The sequence below is a fragment of the Penaeus vannamei genome, chromosome 3 (genome assembly GCF_042767895.1).
Source record: "Penaeus vannamei isolate JL-2024 chromosome 3, ASM4276789v1, whole genome shotgun sequence".
Taxonomy (NCBI): Eukaryota; Metazoa; Arthropoda; class Malacostraca; order Decapoda; family Penaeidae; genus Penaeus; species Penaeus vannamei.
The window spans coordinates 45,401,056-45,415,347 of NC_091551.1; the positions used below are offsets into that span (position 1 = coordinate 45,401,056).

Here is a 14,292-nt window from a genome sequence, read left to right on the forward strand (position 1 = left end):
CGGATCCGTCGACAAATCTAGGTTCGAGGGTTCGAGTCCCCCGACTGGCGCGTTGTTCCCCTGGGCAAGGAACTTTGATTGCCCATTGTAAAAACCACCTGGGAGGCAAGCCAGCCTTAGTGGGTGCCTGTCCCAAGCCCGGATAAATAGAGAGGGTTAGTGTCAGGAAGGGCATCCGACTGTAAAAACGTATGTCAAAACCAGTATATGGAATGAACTGTAATAGAGCGGTACATCCATAACGGCGACCCCATATAGAAATAGGAGAAAGATGAGAAGAAGAAGAAGAAGGATGAATTTACGTGGATGTTCTTGAGTGATTTGTGAAAGGACATGATTCTGGAGTGTGTATTGTTACCGCAAGGAATGATTTGTGAAATGAGTTGATTTTGCATTGTGGATCGTTACCGCAAGGCTTTGTGCTTGCTAATGTTCATCCCGAAATGTATTTGCAAATGAAAATATTCGATCTATTATATGAAAACTAGCTTGGAATATGTAAATGAAGACATGTAAATGAAGGCATTGCTTCACGGTCTCATTGCGCCTGGTTGATCTGTTTAAAAGATAACAGTAAATCTAACATTATTATTATTATTATTGTAGACGAAGAGGAGCACATCAAACAGGCGAGCAATTATATTGTCTCAGTCTGTCTTCGCGCTTCTTAACTTCTCAAAACAATTCCTTCGTCCCTCTCCCTTATATCCTCCATTTACTCTAACGTCTCCTGACAGATTGCAAGGACGGCTTCCTTTGCAACTCGGGGGCGTGTCTCGAGGTCTCTTCCTTCTGCAACGGAGAGTCGGAGTGCCCGGGCGGCGAGGACGAGGCCGCCTGCGGTTAGCGATTCGATTTTGTTTTGATTTGGATGTGTTGATTTTTTAAAGCTTTTTCTTTTTTAATTATAGTTATGGTGATTTTATATGGGTTTTCTAGAATTTACCCAGTTATTTATATTATTTTGTTACTTGTTTCCTGAGATATAATTTATTTTTTGTTACGTCGTTTATTGTTCGAGTTGCTGTTCTGTCGTATATTTCATCTTCAACATTTACACATTTGTATTTCCACTTCGTTTTATTATTATTGTTGCTGTTTTATTTAATTTTTATTCTTATCATCGTCATCATTATCATCATCATCATCACCATCACCATCACCATCACCATCATCATCATCATCATCATCATCATCATATTTGAGTGAGTCACCCCTATCATCAGTCCACGATACATTATGCAACTGAACCACGCCTGTTTCCATAATCAATTAACGATTTGTGAATTCGAACAACTTTATGAAGAGAAAAAAAACAACGAATTGGCAACAGACCCCCTTTCCCCAGACACGTGCACCGAGGGCTTCCTTTGCAGTTCGGGGAAATGCCTTCACTCCCGACAGCGGTGCGACACGAGTAAGGATTGCCCGGATGATGGAGACGAGCTGAGTTGCGGTAAGGGAGAGGGAAGATGGGGAGAGAGGGAGAAAGGGAGGGAGAAGGAAGATAGGGAGAGAGGGAGAAAGGGAGGGAGAAGGAAGATAGGGAGAGAGGGAGAGGGAAGAGAGGGAGAAAGGGAGGGAGAGGGAAGATAGGGAGAAAGGGAGGGACAGGGAAGATAGGGAGAGAGGGAGAAAGGGAGGGAGGGAGGAGAGGGAAGATATGGAGAGAGGGAGAAAGGGAGGGAGGGAGGACACACGCACATGCAGATATGGACACGCATACAAGCGCACGCAGGCACGCACTCACACGCAGACACACACACGTCATTGAAATAACGTAGTTTGCCATTTCTACCTAACCAAGTAATCTATCCTAAACTATTCCGGTCCATCTCATACATTAAAAACACATATTAACATACATTAAACACATATAAACATAGAGAAAGTATGATAAATTCCAAATTCCTCTTTCACCGCATTTGGAATCCACAATCTACACCCGTTTTCTTTACCGCAGCGACGTGCGAGGGGGGGTTCCTCTGCTCAACAGGTGAATGCTTCCCCAAGCACTACAGGTGTGATCTGATGGACGACTGCCCTGGAGGAGAGGACGAGGAAGGCTGTGGTGAGTTGTGTGTGTGTTGGTGATTTTTTTGTGTTTTTATGTGTTTTTATTTTATGGGTGTGTTTGAGGGGATTGAATAGAGGGAAACAGGATGGGGGGAGAGGTGTAGGGAAAGAGGATAGAGGGTGAGATGGAAGGAAAGACGAGAGGAAGGTAGGAAAGTAGGAGAGAGAAAAGGGAAGAAGGCATGGACGGAAGGAAGGAATGTAGGAGAGAGAGGAGGGAAGAAGGCATTAAAGGATAGTCGGAAGGAAGACAGGAAAGTTAAAGACAGAGAAGTGCCTTCTTAGGCACGAGAGTAAGGATGGAAATAGTAGTAATTAAAGTGGTGGGCGCTACAAGGAGAGACAGACAGACAGACAGAGAAGGCAGAGATAAACAGAAGGCAGAGGGAGATAAGTCAGCAGTGGAGAAAGTGCAATTTGTCTTTGTTTTGTTATTTTCACATTTATGTTAATCTAAACCTAATTTTCTGAATTTTCAACATATTTCGATAGAATTTAACCTTTGCAACATCTTCACCCGCAGATGAATGCCAGGGACGTTTCTTCTGCATGACAGGATCATGCATTGACCAGTCAGCTGTTTGCAACAACATTACGGACTGCCCGGGAGGAGAAGACGAATCGAATTGCGGTATGTGGCAATAAGTCACGCTCTTTCTCTTCAGATTTATGCATTGTGATATTAGTTTATAAGCAAATGTGAGGTTTTTTATTGTGAATTTAGCATAGAACGTAAATTTGTCTACTGTTAACTTTCAAACAAAAACAAATTTGTCTTATGTGACACACACACACACACACACACACACACACACACACACACACACACACACACACACACACACACACACACACACACACACACACACACACACACACACACACACACACACACACAACACACAACTCAGTATTCTTAATGGTTTGTAAGTCACTGAATTCCACGACGATTAACACGTTTCCTTGCACCTCTATTTCAGATCGTTGCAAAGGCTTCCAGTGTGGCACAGGAGGATGCATTCCTTCTTATTTCCGCTGCGACACCTTTGAAGGATGTCCAAATGGGGAGGATGAGAAGGACTGTGGTAAGAAGGAAAGGGGACAGGAATGGGAAAGAGAAAGGTAAAGGGGAAGGGGAGGGGGACATGAATGGGAATGAGAAAGGTAAAGGGGAAGGGGAGGGGGACAGGAATGGGAATGAGGAAGGTAAAGGGGAAGGGGCGGGGGACAGGAATGGGAGTGAGGAAGGTAAAGGGGAAGGGGAGGGGGACAGGAATGGGAATGAGGAAGGTAAAGTGGATGAGGAAGGGAAGGGAGGGGGTGAAGGGGAGAGGGGAGAGTGGAAAGGCAAGGGGAAGGAGAAGGAAAGGGAAAGGAGGGGGAAAATAAAAGAGCGAAAGAGAAAGAGAAAGAGTGACTGACTGCAACAAGATTTAATGGGAGAGAAAAAAAAGAAAAAAAATACACATAACCCCCCCCAAATTCATATTTCCAAACGTTTATTTGCATTCGTACGTTTGTTTATTCCTATATTCCTATCGCATATTGTACATTTCCACAGAATATTGCACGAATGGGTTTCTCTGCAATGATAAGCAATGTAAAGCCATTAGCGAGCGTTGCAACGGATACGAGGACTGCCCTGAAGGAGAAGACGAGATAGACTGTGGTGAGTCTATTTTCTATCTATTTATCTGTCCATCTATCTCTGTCTATCTATCTATCTATCTATCTATCTATCTATCTATCTTTTTCTTTCCATCTATCTATCGATATTTGTCTATCTATCTGTGTCTATCTGCCTACATCTGTATGTCTATCTATCTACATACATATATATGCATGTGTATAAGCATTAATAAAGACGCATGATTGATAACGAAATGTATGTTTATGTTGCTAGTAGATGAAAAATAGGTTCAGAGTCAATGCTTTTGTGTGTTTAGAGAAATGAAAATAGTTGTGCCCAATGACAAAAGGAATACATTCCAATTCTGAAAACTGAAACTTGTTTATGTTACCGGAGAAAAAAGAGACTAGTAGTGTGTTTAGTTCTTATGATGTATAAAGTTTATAGAATATTGTAGATTTAAAATGGAGCTAGAGTGTTCATCGTGGAAAATGTGTAAAATATGAATGACAATGGGTAGTTCATATGGAGAAATGTTGGTATTTTACATGTATAAAATTGCAAATGATATTTCTTTGCAAAAAAATCTCCAGATTTGCGTCAAAGTGTAAAATCAAATAATTCGTTGAGGAATTACTGTTCCTTCTCATTCGTAACTTATTCGAGGGATGGAGAAGGAGAAATGGAGAAGGACAGAGAAAGTGGGAGAGGGACAGAGAGAGAGAGAGACAGGGAGAGGGGCAGAGAGAGAGAGACAGGGAGAGGGACAGAGAGTGAGGGAGAGGGACAGAGAGAGCGGGAGGCAGTATCTGTAAAGAGAAGCCTAAATAAGAAAAAAAAAAACATAAAAAGACGTTCACAGTTATTCACCTCAACACGCAATAAACGGAAATTAATTATTTGGTAATCTCATTCATACTTTCTCCATAAAAATTAACACCATCCTCCACATTTCAGAGACATGCAAGGAAGGTTTTCTCTGCAAAAGTGGCCATTGTTTAACTTATATAGGCCGATGTGACGGAAAATTGCACTGCCCCGACGGAGACGATGAGGAAGATTGCTGTAAGTTGCAAGTTAATGCAATGCGTTATCTCGTTTATCCTCAGATGTATGTTTTTTAATGTCTTTAATGCTGGTGGTCATAAGAATGGTGATGATAATGATACTGGTCATGATGATTACGAAAATGATAATGATAGAAAATAAAGACAGTGATATTGATGATGATGTTGATATTGTTTATGATGGTTATGATAATGATAATCATAATCATCATCATAATCATATTAAGGTTTCAGCAACTGCTAATGCTATCGTTATTATCATTAATGTAGTAATTATACCTTGAGTCGTTAATATAATTACTGTTATTATCAACCTTATCATTATTATTCTCATTAATACCTTTAGTTTTATGAATGGTAGTAGTAATAGTTTATCATCACAATCATCATTAACAAAATTGTGATGTTACAGTGCTTTGACAGGGATAATAACGATGGAAATACTGATCAATGATTTTTTGTATCAGTATGTATATATATATATATATATATATATATATATATATATATATATATATATATATATATATATATATGCATGTATGTATGTATGTATTATATATATATTTATATTTATATATATATATAACTATATATACATATGTATATATATATATTGTTAATGATGATTATATTATATATTATATATACATATATGTATATATATATATATATATATATATATATATATATATATATATATATATATATTTATATATGTATGTGTGTGTGTATGTGTGTGTGTGTGTGTGTGTGTGTGTGTGTGTGTGTGTGTGTGTGTGTGTGTGTGTGTGTGTGTGTGTGTGTGTGTGTGTGTGTGTGTGTGTGTGTGTGTGTGTGTGTGTAATAGATAGATACATAGCTCGACACATAGATAAATAGACAGATAAATACATAGAGCACCTAGATAAAAAGAGATGTAAATGTTAATATGATATATACATTCCTTCCATCACATTCTCCCCATCACCACAGACACCTGCGAGAACCGGTTCAGGTGCAAGACGGGGGAGTGCATTGTCTTCGCCCAATGGTGCAACAACGTGACGGACTGTCCAGGGGGGGAGGACGAGGAAGATTGTGGTGAGTGAATTAACTAGTTGTATTATTTTCCTTTTTTTGTATTATTTTCCTTTTCTGTATTATTTTCCTTTTTTTGTATTATTTTCCTTTTCTGTATTATTTTCCTTTTTCTGTATTATTTTCCTTTTCTGTATTATTTTCATTTTCTGTGGCTTTGTTTTTGTTTTGATTCCTTCATTTTGGTCATTGTATAAGTTTACTTGAGATATTTTGACTTTGTTATTTTTCTGTGTATATATTGTATATCTTAGGGTCGCACTCTTATTCACAATTTCTCTTACTTTGTGTGTGTGTGTGTGTGTGTGTGTGTGTGTGTGTGTGTGTGTGTGTGTGTGTGTGTGTGTCTGTATGTGTATGTGTGTGCGTGTCATAGTGTTTGTTTCCTTCCCTTCGTTGTCGTAGAGCTTGAATCCTCTAAATAGTCACAATTTCTCTCTCTCTCCCTCGCCAGACCGGTGTCCAGAGGGGGCTTTCTCGTGCAATACAGGAGAATGCATACCCGCAGGTTGGCGCTGCAATTTTATCAAAGAGTGCCCAGGCGGGGAAGACGAGGCTGGGTGTTTTGAAAGTAAGATACGAAAAAGATAAATAAGTAGATATATATATGTGGTTGAATTGATAAATTGAGTTGATTGATGAATGTAGAAACTAGTTAAATTGGTGAATAAATCGACAAAATAATAATTGAATTGATAAGTATTTGAATATGTGAAAATATAAGATATGTATATAAGATATAGATATGTATAAATGGTTGAGTAAATGAATACATGTTTAAATTGATAAATTACTGAATAGATAGTTAATTGATGAGAATGAAAATTGCCAGATAACTGAATTGATAAATAGACAAAGTAATTACTAACTTGATAAATATTTGAATAGATAAAGGACTGCGTTGATTAATGAATAATAGATAACTGGATAGGTAAATGAAACATAGATAGATAAATGAATCTCCCTTGCTCTGTGCTTTTCTGTTGCTATTGATAACAAGAATCTAAGAAGTAGCAATAATAACAAATAACAAAGTACTAATTTCATCAGCAACAGGTTTTCAACAAAAAATCCATTCCATCATTATTTACGTCTTACTTATATTCATTTAATTGAATTTGTTTTTTTACTTTAATAAAACCAAGCTCTCCCTTCCAGATGAACCGTATTCATGTTGACAAATGTAGAAAAGGTATGAATGAGAATGGATATCTTTTATATTGTGAAGATATCCATTCTCATTCATACCTTTTCTCCCTTCTAGATTTCTATGCTAGCTGCCCGAAAGGATACTTCCAGTGTAAGGATGGCCTCTGTGTCATGGGCTGGTATCACTGCGATGGTGTTGACGACTGCCTGTACGAGGAAAATCAGTGTGGTGGGTATGCAACCCCCAAGTGGATTTAGAGGATTTAATGGGCATTTATTTGGGGGGGAGGTGGGGGATTTATTTACGGGATATCTGTACTGGTGTAGAAGTAATTATTGTAGGTACATATATAGATGATTACTTAATAACATCATTATTTTCTTACTATTATATTCGTAATGATGAGAGGGACGGCCATGGGACAGTGTTATTAGTTACTATGTTAATTATGACGACTGTATGAACGAGGCGAATCAATGTGGTGGGTATACAGCCCCCAGATAAATTAAGATGATTTAGTGGGCATTTTTTTCGGGGCGTTTGATTTATTTACGGGATATCAGTTCAGGTGTAGTAGTTATTGTAGGTATATGTATATAAATAATTATTTAGTAACAAAACTATCATCTCATTACAGCATATGTAATTATGAAAGTGAATATCATGCTACCGTGCTGGTATGCAGGTGGCACAGTTGAAAAGAGCGTCAGCACTACCTTAGCATTTTGCGGGAGATCATGGCACCAAATTGAATCATTATCAAATACATTATTAACTGATATATGAAAAATTGTTAGAAACATTACGCTCTATTTGTGTACGCAGATGAGTGCCGACCTGGTGCCTTTAAGTGCTCGACCTCCTTGTGCATTGAAGGGCATCGGGTTTGTGACGGAGTGGCCAACTGCCCGGAGGGAGAAGATGAACTGAACTGCAGTAAGTGAAGCAAATAACTCTCAAATGAAAAGGGCCGGCAATAGACCCACGTGTCATAAGTATATATATATATATATATATATATATATATATATATATATATATATATATATATATATATATATATATATATAGCTATATATATATATATAGCTATATATATATATAGCTATATATATATATAGCTATATATATATATATCTATATATATATATAGCTATATATATATATAGCTATATATATATATATATATATATATATATATATATATAGCTATATATATATAGCTATATCTATCTATCTATATATATAGCTATATATATATATATATATATATATATAGCCATATATATATATAGCTCTATATATATATATATATATATATATGTATATATATATATATATATATATATATATATAGATATATATGTATAGCTATATGTATATAGCTATATATATATATATATATATATATATATATATATATATATATATATAGCTATATACATATATATTATATATATATAGCTATATGTATAGCTATATATATATATATATATATATATATATATATATATATATATATATAGCTATATATACATTAGATAATATATAGCTATATATATATATATATATATATATATATATATATATATAGCTATATATATATATAAATCTATATATATATATAAATATATATATATATATATAGAGCTATATATATATATATATATATATATTTATGTATTTATATATATATAGCTATATATATAGATATATATATATATATATATATATCTATATTTATTTATAGCTATATATATATATATATAGCTATATATATATATAGCTATATATATATATATATATATATATATATATAGCTATATATATATATATATAGCTATATATAGCTATATATATATATATATAGCTATATATATATATATATATATATATATATATATAGCTATATATATATATATAGCTATATATATATATAGCTATATATATATATATATAGCTATATATATATATATATATATATATATATATATAGCTATATATATATATATATATATATATATATATATATAGCTATATATATATATATATATATATATATATATATATATATATATATATATATATATATAGCTATATATATATATATATAGCTATATATATATATAGCTATATATATATATATATATATATATATATATATATATATATATATATATATAGCTATATATATATATATAGCTATATATATATATATATATATATATATATATATATAGCTATATATATATATATATATATATATATATATATATATATAGCTATATATATATATATATATATATATATATATATATATTATATATAGATATATATATATCTATATATATATATATAGCTATATATATATCTATATATAGCTATATATATATATATATATATATATATATATATATACTCACATACACCCACACACATACACCCACACACATAGACACACACATAGACACACACATAGACACACACACACACGCATACACACACGCACACACACACGCACACACACACACATACACACACATACACACATACACACACATACACACATACACATACACATACACATACACATACACATACACACACACATACACATACACACACACACACACACACACACACACACACACACACACACACACACACACACACACACACACACACACACACACACACACACACACACACACACACACACACACACACACACACACACATTGGCGTGCTGGCAGAGGGGCAGCTGCTCCTGCCAATGAAAATGAGGGGCGACAAAATGAATATTCTCATGTATAGTGCCTTTATAGTATTTTTTATGTGATTTACGAAAAGAGATTAAAGGCCTTTTTTGTAGCATCTTTTTTCAAATCTGTATGACTGCAAACTTCGATGATTCCACCAACACAAACTTAGATTCTAATAATATGCATGGTTGATGAATAAAACAAACTACACATGCAAAATTTTAAAGATAACGACGGAAGGAGGCGCCATTTCAACTTTTTGCCCCCTTGTAATCTCATTCCCAGCACGATACTATGTGTGTGTGTGTGTGGATGAGTGTGTGTGTGTGTGTGTGTGTGTGTGTGTGTGTGTGTGTGTGTGTGTGGATGAGTGTGTGTGTGTGTGTGTGTGTGTGTGTGTGTGTGTGTGTGTGGGGGTGTGTGTGTGTGTGTGTGTGTGTGTGTGTGTGTGTGTGTGTGTGTGTGTATACAATCCTGAATATCGCCTTTTCGATTTCTTTTTTTTTTCTTTTATCCAGCCACCCCTGGCCATTGCACAACCAGTGTATATCCTAGCGGTGTTCTATGAGTGATTTACTGACTGCTCATCCTGGGTTTTGCTGGGCGTGATTACTGAAAGACTGCTGGTTTTATGTGGAAACAATATCACTATTCCTCCTTTGTAGAGATATATCATCCTTGCCTTTGTTGCCACCACATCTTTGCCACCTCTCTCTGGCGTTCCCTGATTCTCGTGTGCAGCTCCTCTACTTGGTAACCATGTCACATGTAGTTCAGCAGTAGGTCAGTCGCAGTGATAATAGCTGTATTGGTAATAGTGATAGCATCTTTACTGTCGTAGCTATTTGTTTATTGCTATAATTTTACACGTTATTACTCTTGTTTTTGTTATTACTATTGTTTTTATAATGATGATGGTCGTAATGTTGATTTCTGTTATCATGGTTATCACTATTCATATGATAACACATGCTTTATTATTATAATGATCAACGTGCAAAATATCCTAGAAAAAAAATGTCAAAAACTGATAAAGACAAAACAAGTGTCTGTTATTTTCGATTCTTTCTTGCCACATTTACTTATCTTACCTCCTCCTCTCCACAGCTAATAATGATATAAATGCCAGGACCTGCCCTCCAGGATATATGAAGTGTGAAGGTTACTGCTACAGTGGCAGAGCCGTATGTATGTATCCCGTCGAGTGTGATGTGGACACAGATATATTGTGCGGTAAGGATTGGTTGTAAATATTGTTTTAGAAGAATGAGCTTACATTTACTACCCTCGTTTACTGTGCATACATGTGTTTATGCCCATCATACCAGATCATCAACAAAGTAGCTAATGATATTCAAGAAGAAAAAAGCAAAATCAAACCTATGCATTTTAGAACGCCAGGCCACTCTGTCTAACTACTTAAACACAGATCGTTTACCTTTCCACAGATAGTCTTGTTATAGCAGACGAAGCACACCAAGTACGCCTCAGATGCAGCGAATACTACCGTGAACTGGTGACCTTGCTTGGTTACTCGACTGACGTTAATGTGACCTTTGACGACGAATACTGTCTCGCTTTGGACCGTGAGTATTTGATCTTAATTGATGGAATAAAGAAATGAAGTAGATTAAATAATTTTTTGATAATAAGAGGTTGCTTATAGAATTGATTAGAAGGTCATATGCATATATTGATAACAGGAAGAGAGACAGTCTTTGTAAAGTGATCAGTGATATTCCTTGTTTTGTAACGTTTTTTCTTTCGATCTCAGAACATGAATTTTGGAGTCCTCTGTGCCAGGCGGGTGTTGTGTGTGATCGCTTTGGTTGCTACGACATGGAACTGAATCGTAAATATGCTTCAGAATTTCATTGTTTTATGGTCAACTTTGCATGAATTATAATACTTTGTAAGTTTATAGTCTGTATATAAGGAAAGAGAGAGGAGAGGGAGATACATGAAGGGGAAGAAAAAGAAGAACAGGAGAGATGTAGAGAGACAAACTTGACGGAAAGTGAGAATGAGAGAAAAGGTGAAAAAAATCTGAAGGGAGGAAACGGTGAATAGGGAAAAAAAGAATGAGAGACTGCGAGCGAAAGAATAAAGGAAAATACCGATTCATAATTAGCCTCTCTCACACAGGTTACTCCGAGTCGTACGCCTCACGTGGACCAAAGAAAATGTCCTTGTTGTGCAAAGGAACGACCCTGTATTATGATGATGTTTCCCGTAGGTATAGTCAGTTAGAAATGATAATATGTAAATAAAGCGGTAACTGAGACAAAACATGTGCTGTGCTGATTTTTCGTTTAGACCACTGTAACTTCAACAAAAGATTAAGCATATTTCTCATGATTTTTGCAGCTGTAATTAATTATTTGTATCATATTTCCCACATACCACTGATGATAAAATAAGCTCGTAAAGCAAACAAACAAACAAACAAATATTCACATTCATTCTCTCATTCATTCAACCCCACTTTTTGTTCCAGTGTACAGCGAGAGACTAGAAGGTGTCCTCACAACCAAGTCGCTGAAACTACTACTGAAACAACAGGAGAAAAAATCGGACCTGATCGATCTACAGGAGATGTTTCGGCCCTCGTACGACCACCAGCAGGAGTTCGCCGTCTCTCCTGAAGAACTGGTGTATTCGTGCACGTTTGACAACCAGCCGTGTGATCACAGGTGGGTCGTCAGGGGAGCCGAGTAAATGGGATGGTCGTGGGTGGATAGTGGTGATTGTAATGGTGAAAGTGGTGACTGGTAGAAGGAAGGAGTGTGCAAATGGCGATAGTGATGATGATGTTTAGGATACTATGGTTTGCTATTCATGGTATTGATACTCCAGTGATACATTGCATTGATTTAATATATACATTTGTAATTTCTTTGCAGCCATTTCCACAACTGGACGAGTGACCGTTACGGCACGTGCTACACTTTCAACGGTTTTATGCACACTGGCAACAGCAAGCCTCGAACAGTCGTACACGTCGGTCCAAAGGTACGACCCTTTGAAGACAGATTGTAATATTTGTTGGTTACATGATTGTTATATTTTTTTTGTAATTAGATCTATTTTGACCTCACATTTCCAAATGCCAGTTATAACAAAAACACGAAATTGTCAACAACAATGATAGCGATGACATTAATGATGATAATGACGGTGACAATACTGCTAATAATGATGGATTTAGTGATGAAGTCAACCAATGACACACAAATTATCCACTCTGTCCCATTAACCTCTTTGCACAGAACGGCTTGCAACTTACTCTGAACGTGCCTGTGGGTTTGCCTCTGCTCTCCCCTGAACGAGGCATGCGAGTTGTGATACACAGTCCCTTTATCTTGCCTGTCCCTGAAGAAGAAGGGTTCAACGTTGGCCCTGGCAGTTCCTCTGTCAGCGTCACAAGGGTAGGGTGATTTTATTTTGTATTTTTTCTTTCTTATATGATTAAGTTTATGCTGAGAGTATTTTTTTATTCTATTTTTATTATTATTATTATTATTATTATTATTATTATTATTATTATTATTATTATTATTAGTGATTTGGAGGTTTTCTAATTCTGTTTAGGATTTTAATGAATGCATGCATTGCGTATTGCGGATTAAGTCAAGTCAAGTCAAGTCACTCCCATAGTCGTAAAACCGTTGGGGCACTTTGCTGCATTCACCTCTCTCTTCCACCGGCGCGATCATCTGCCAGTCTTATACATTCTGTGATCTTTGTCCCTGTCCATCTTTGACTATCACCAAGCCAGTTCGTTTTGGGTCTTCCTCGCTTTCTTGTGCCTTCAACTGACCCGCGCATGATGCTATGCGCTAGTGTCCCTGGACGGCGCCTTACGTGTCCAAGCCATTGCAGCTTCCTTCTTCTGGCCTTTTCGAGCAGTCGTTCGAATGATCCGGCCTTTTCAGTGACCTTGAATAACGGATGTGTTGGTACGGTGATCCCGGTAACTGACTCCCTATAGACGCCGAAAGCAACGCATTTCAAAAGCGTTTAGTCTCTCTTCTAACCGCTTGTTGAGGGTCCATGACTCACAACCGGAAAGCACCACAGATGTTATCAGTGCGTGCATTAATTTGATCTTTGTTTTCACTTTCATTTTCTTGCTGTTCCAGATATTACCTAGTTTGGCTAATTGTGATGTTGCAATTGCAAGTCTAGTGGTGATTTCATTCTGTGATGTCATATTTTCGTTCAAGGTGGATCCCAAATATTTAAATGTTTCAACTGTTGATAAACGCTCGCCTCCCACTTTGATGTCAGTGTCACTTTCTTCGCTGTTTTGCCTTGATGTTACCATGATCTTGCTTTTTTCACTACTTATCTCCATTCCATACTTCCTTGTTATGCTGTCCAATCTTTCCGTGATGTTAGAAAGTTCTTCACTGTTGCCTGCAATCAAATCAAAGCGGATTAAGCTTGGAGTAAATTTGATGTCTCAGTTTTGCTAGGATTATTTTTTGTGGGGGGGGGGTAGGGGGCATGGTAAGTATTATAGCG

The 14,292-nt window shown here is 36.1% G+C and overlaps 1 protein-coding gene across 3 annotated transcripts in view; it reads left to right on the forward strand.

Annotated features, from left to right (window-relative positions):
• Nucleotides 1-14,292, forward strand: part of LOC113807507 (prolow-density lipoprotein receptor-related protein 1) — a 34,949-nt gene that overhangs the window by 14,227 nt on the left and 6,430 nt on the right. For 2 of the 3 annotated variants that reach the window (XM_070113567.1, XM_070113559.1), the window contains exons 14-31: nucleotides 738-842; nucleotides 1,349-1,456; nucleotides 1,964-2,071; nucleotides 2,600-2,707; nucleotides 3,057-3,161; nucleotides 3,638-3,745; nucleotides 4,664-4,771; nucleotides 5,749-5,856; nucleotides 6,308-6,424; nucleotides 7,118-7,231; nucleotides 7,829-7,939; nucleotides 10,873-10,998; nucleotides 11,214-11,351; nucleotides 11,540-11,617; nucleotides 11,911-11,997; nucleotides 12,263-12,458; nucleotides 12,669-12,777; nucleotides 13,035-13,193. In XM_070113567.1, coding sequence (XP_069969668.1) covers nucleotides 738-842; nucleotides 1,349-1,456; nucleotides 1,964-2,071; nucleotides 2,600-2,707; nucleotides 3,057-3,161; nucleotides 3,638-3,745; nucleotides 4,664-4,771; nucleotides 5,749-5,856; nucleotides 6,308-6,424; nucleotides 7,118-7,231; nucleotides 7,829-7,939; nucleotides 10,873-10,998; nucleotides 11,214-11,351; nucleotides 11,540-11,617; nucleotides 11,911-11,997; nucleotides 12,263-12,458; nucleotides 12,669-12,777; nucleotides 13,035-13,193 — 2,093 coding nt within the window. The remainder of the gene's footprint in view (nucleotides 1-737; nucleotides 843-1,348; nucleotides 1,457-1,963; nucleotides 2,072-2,599; nucleotides 2,708-3,056; nucleotides 3,162-3,637; nucleotides 3,746-4,663; nucleotides 4,772-5,748; nucleotides 5,857-6,307; nucleotides 6,425-7,117; nucleotides 7,232-7,828; nucleotides 7,940-10,872; nucleotides 10,999-11,213; nucleotides 11,352-11,539; nucleotides 11,618-11,910; nucleotides 11,998-12,262; nucleotides 12,459-12,668; nucleotides 12,778-13,034; nucleotides 13,194-14,292) is intronic. The other variant, XM_070113578.1, reaches the window with a different exon arrangement.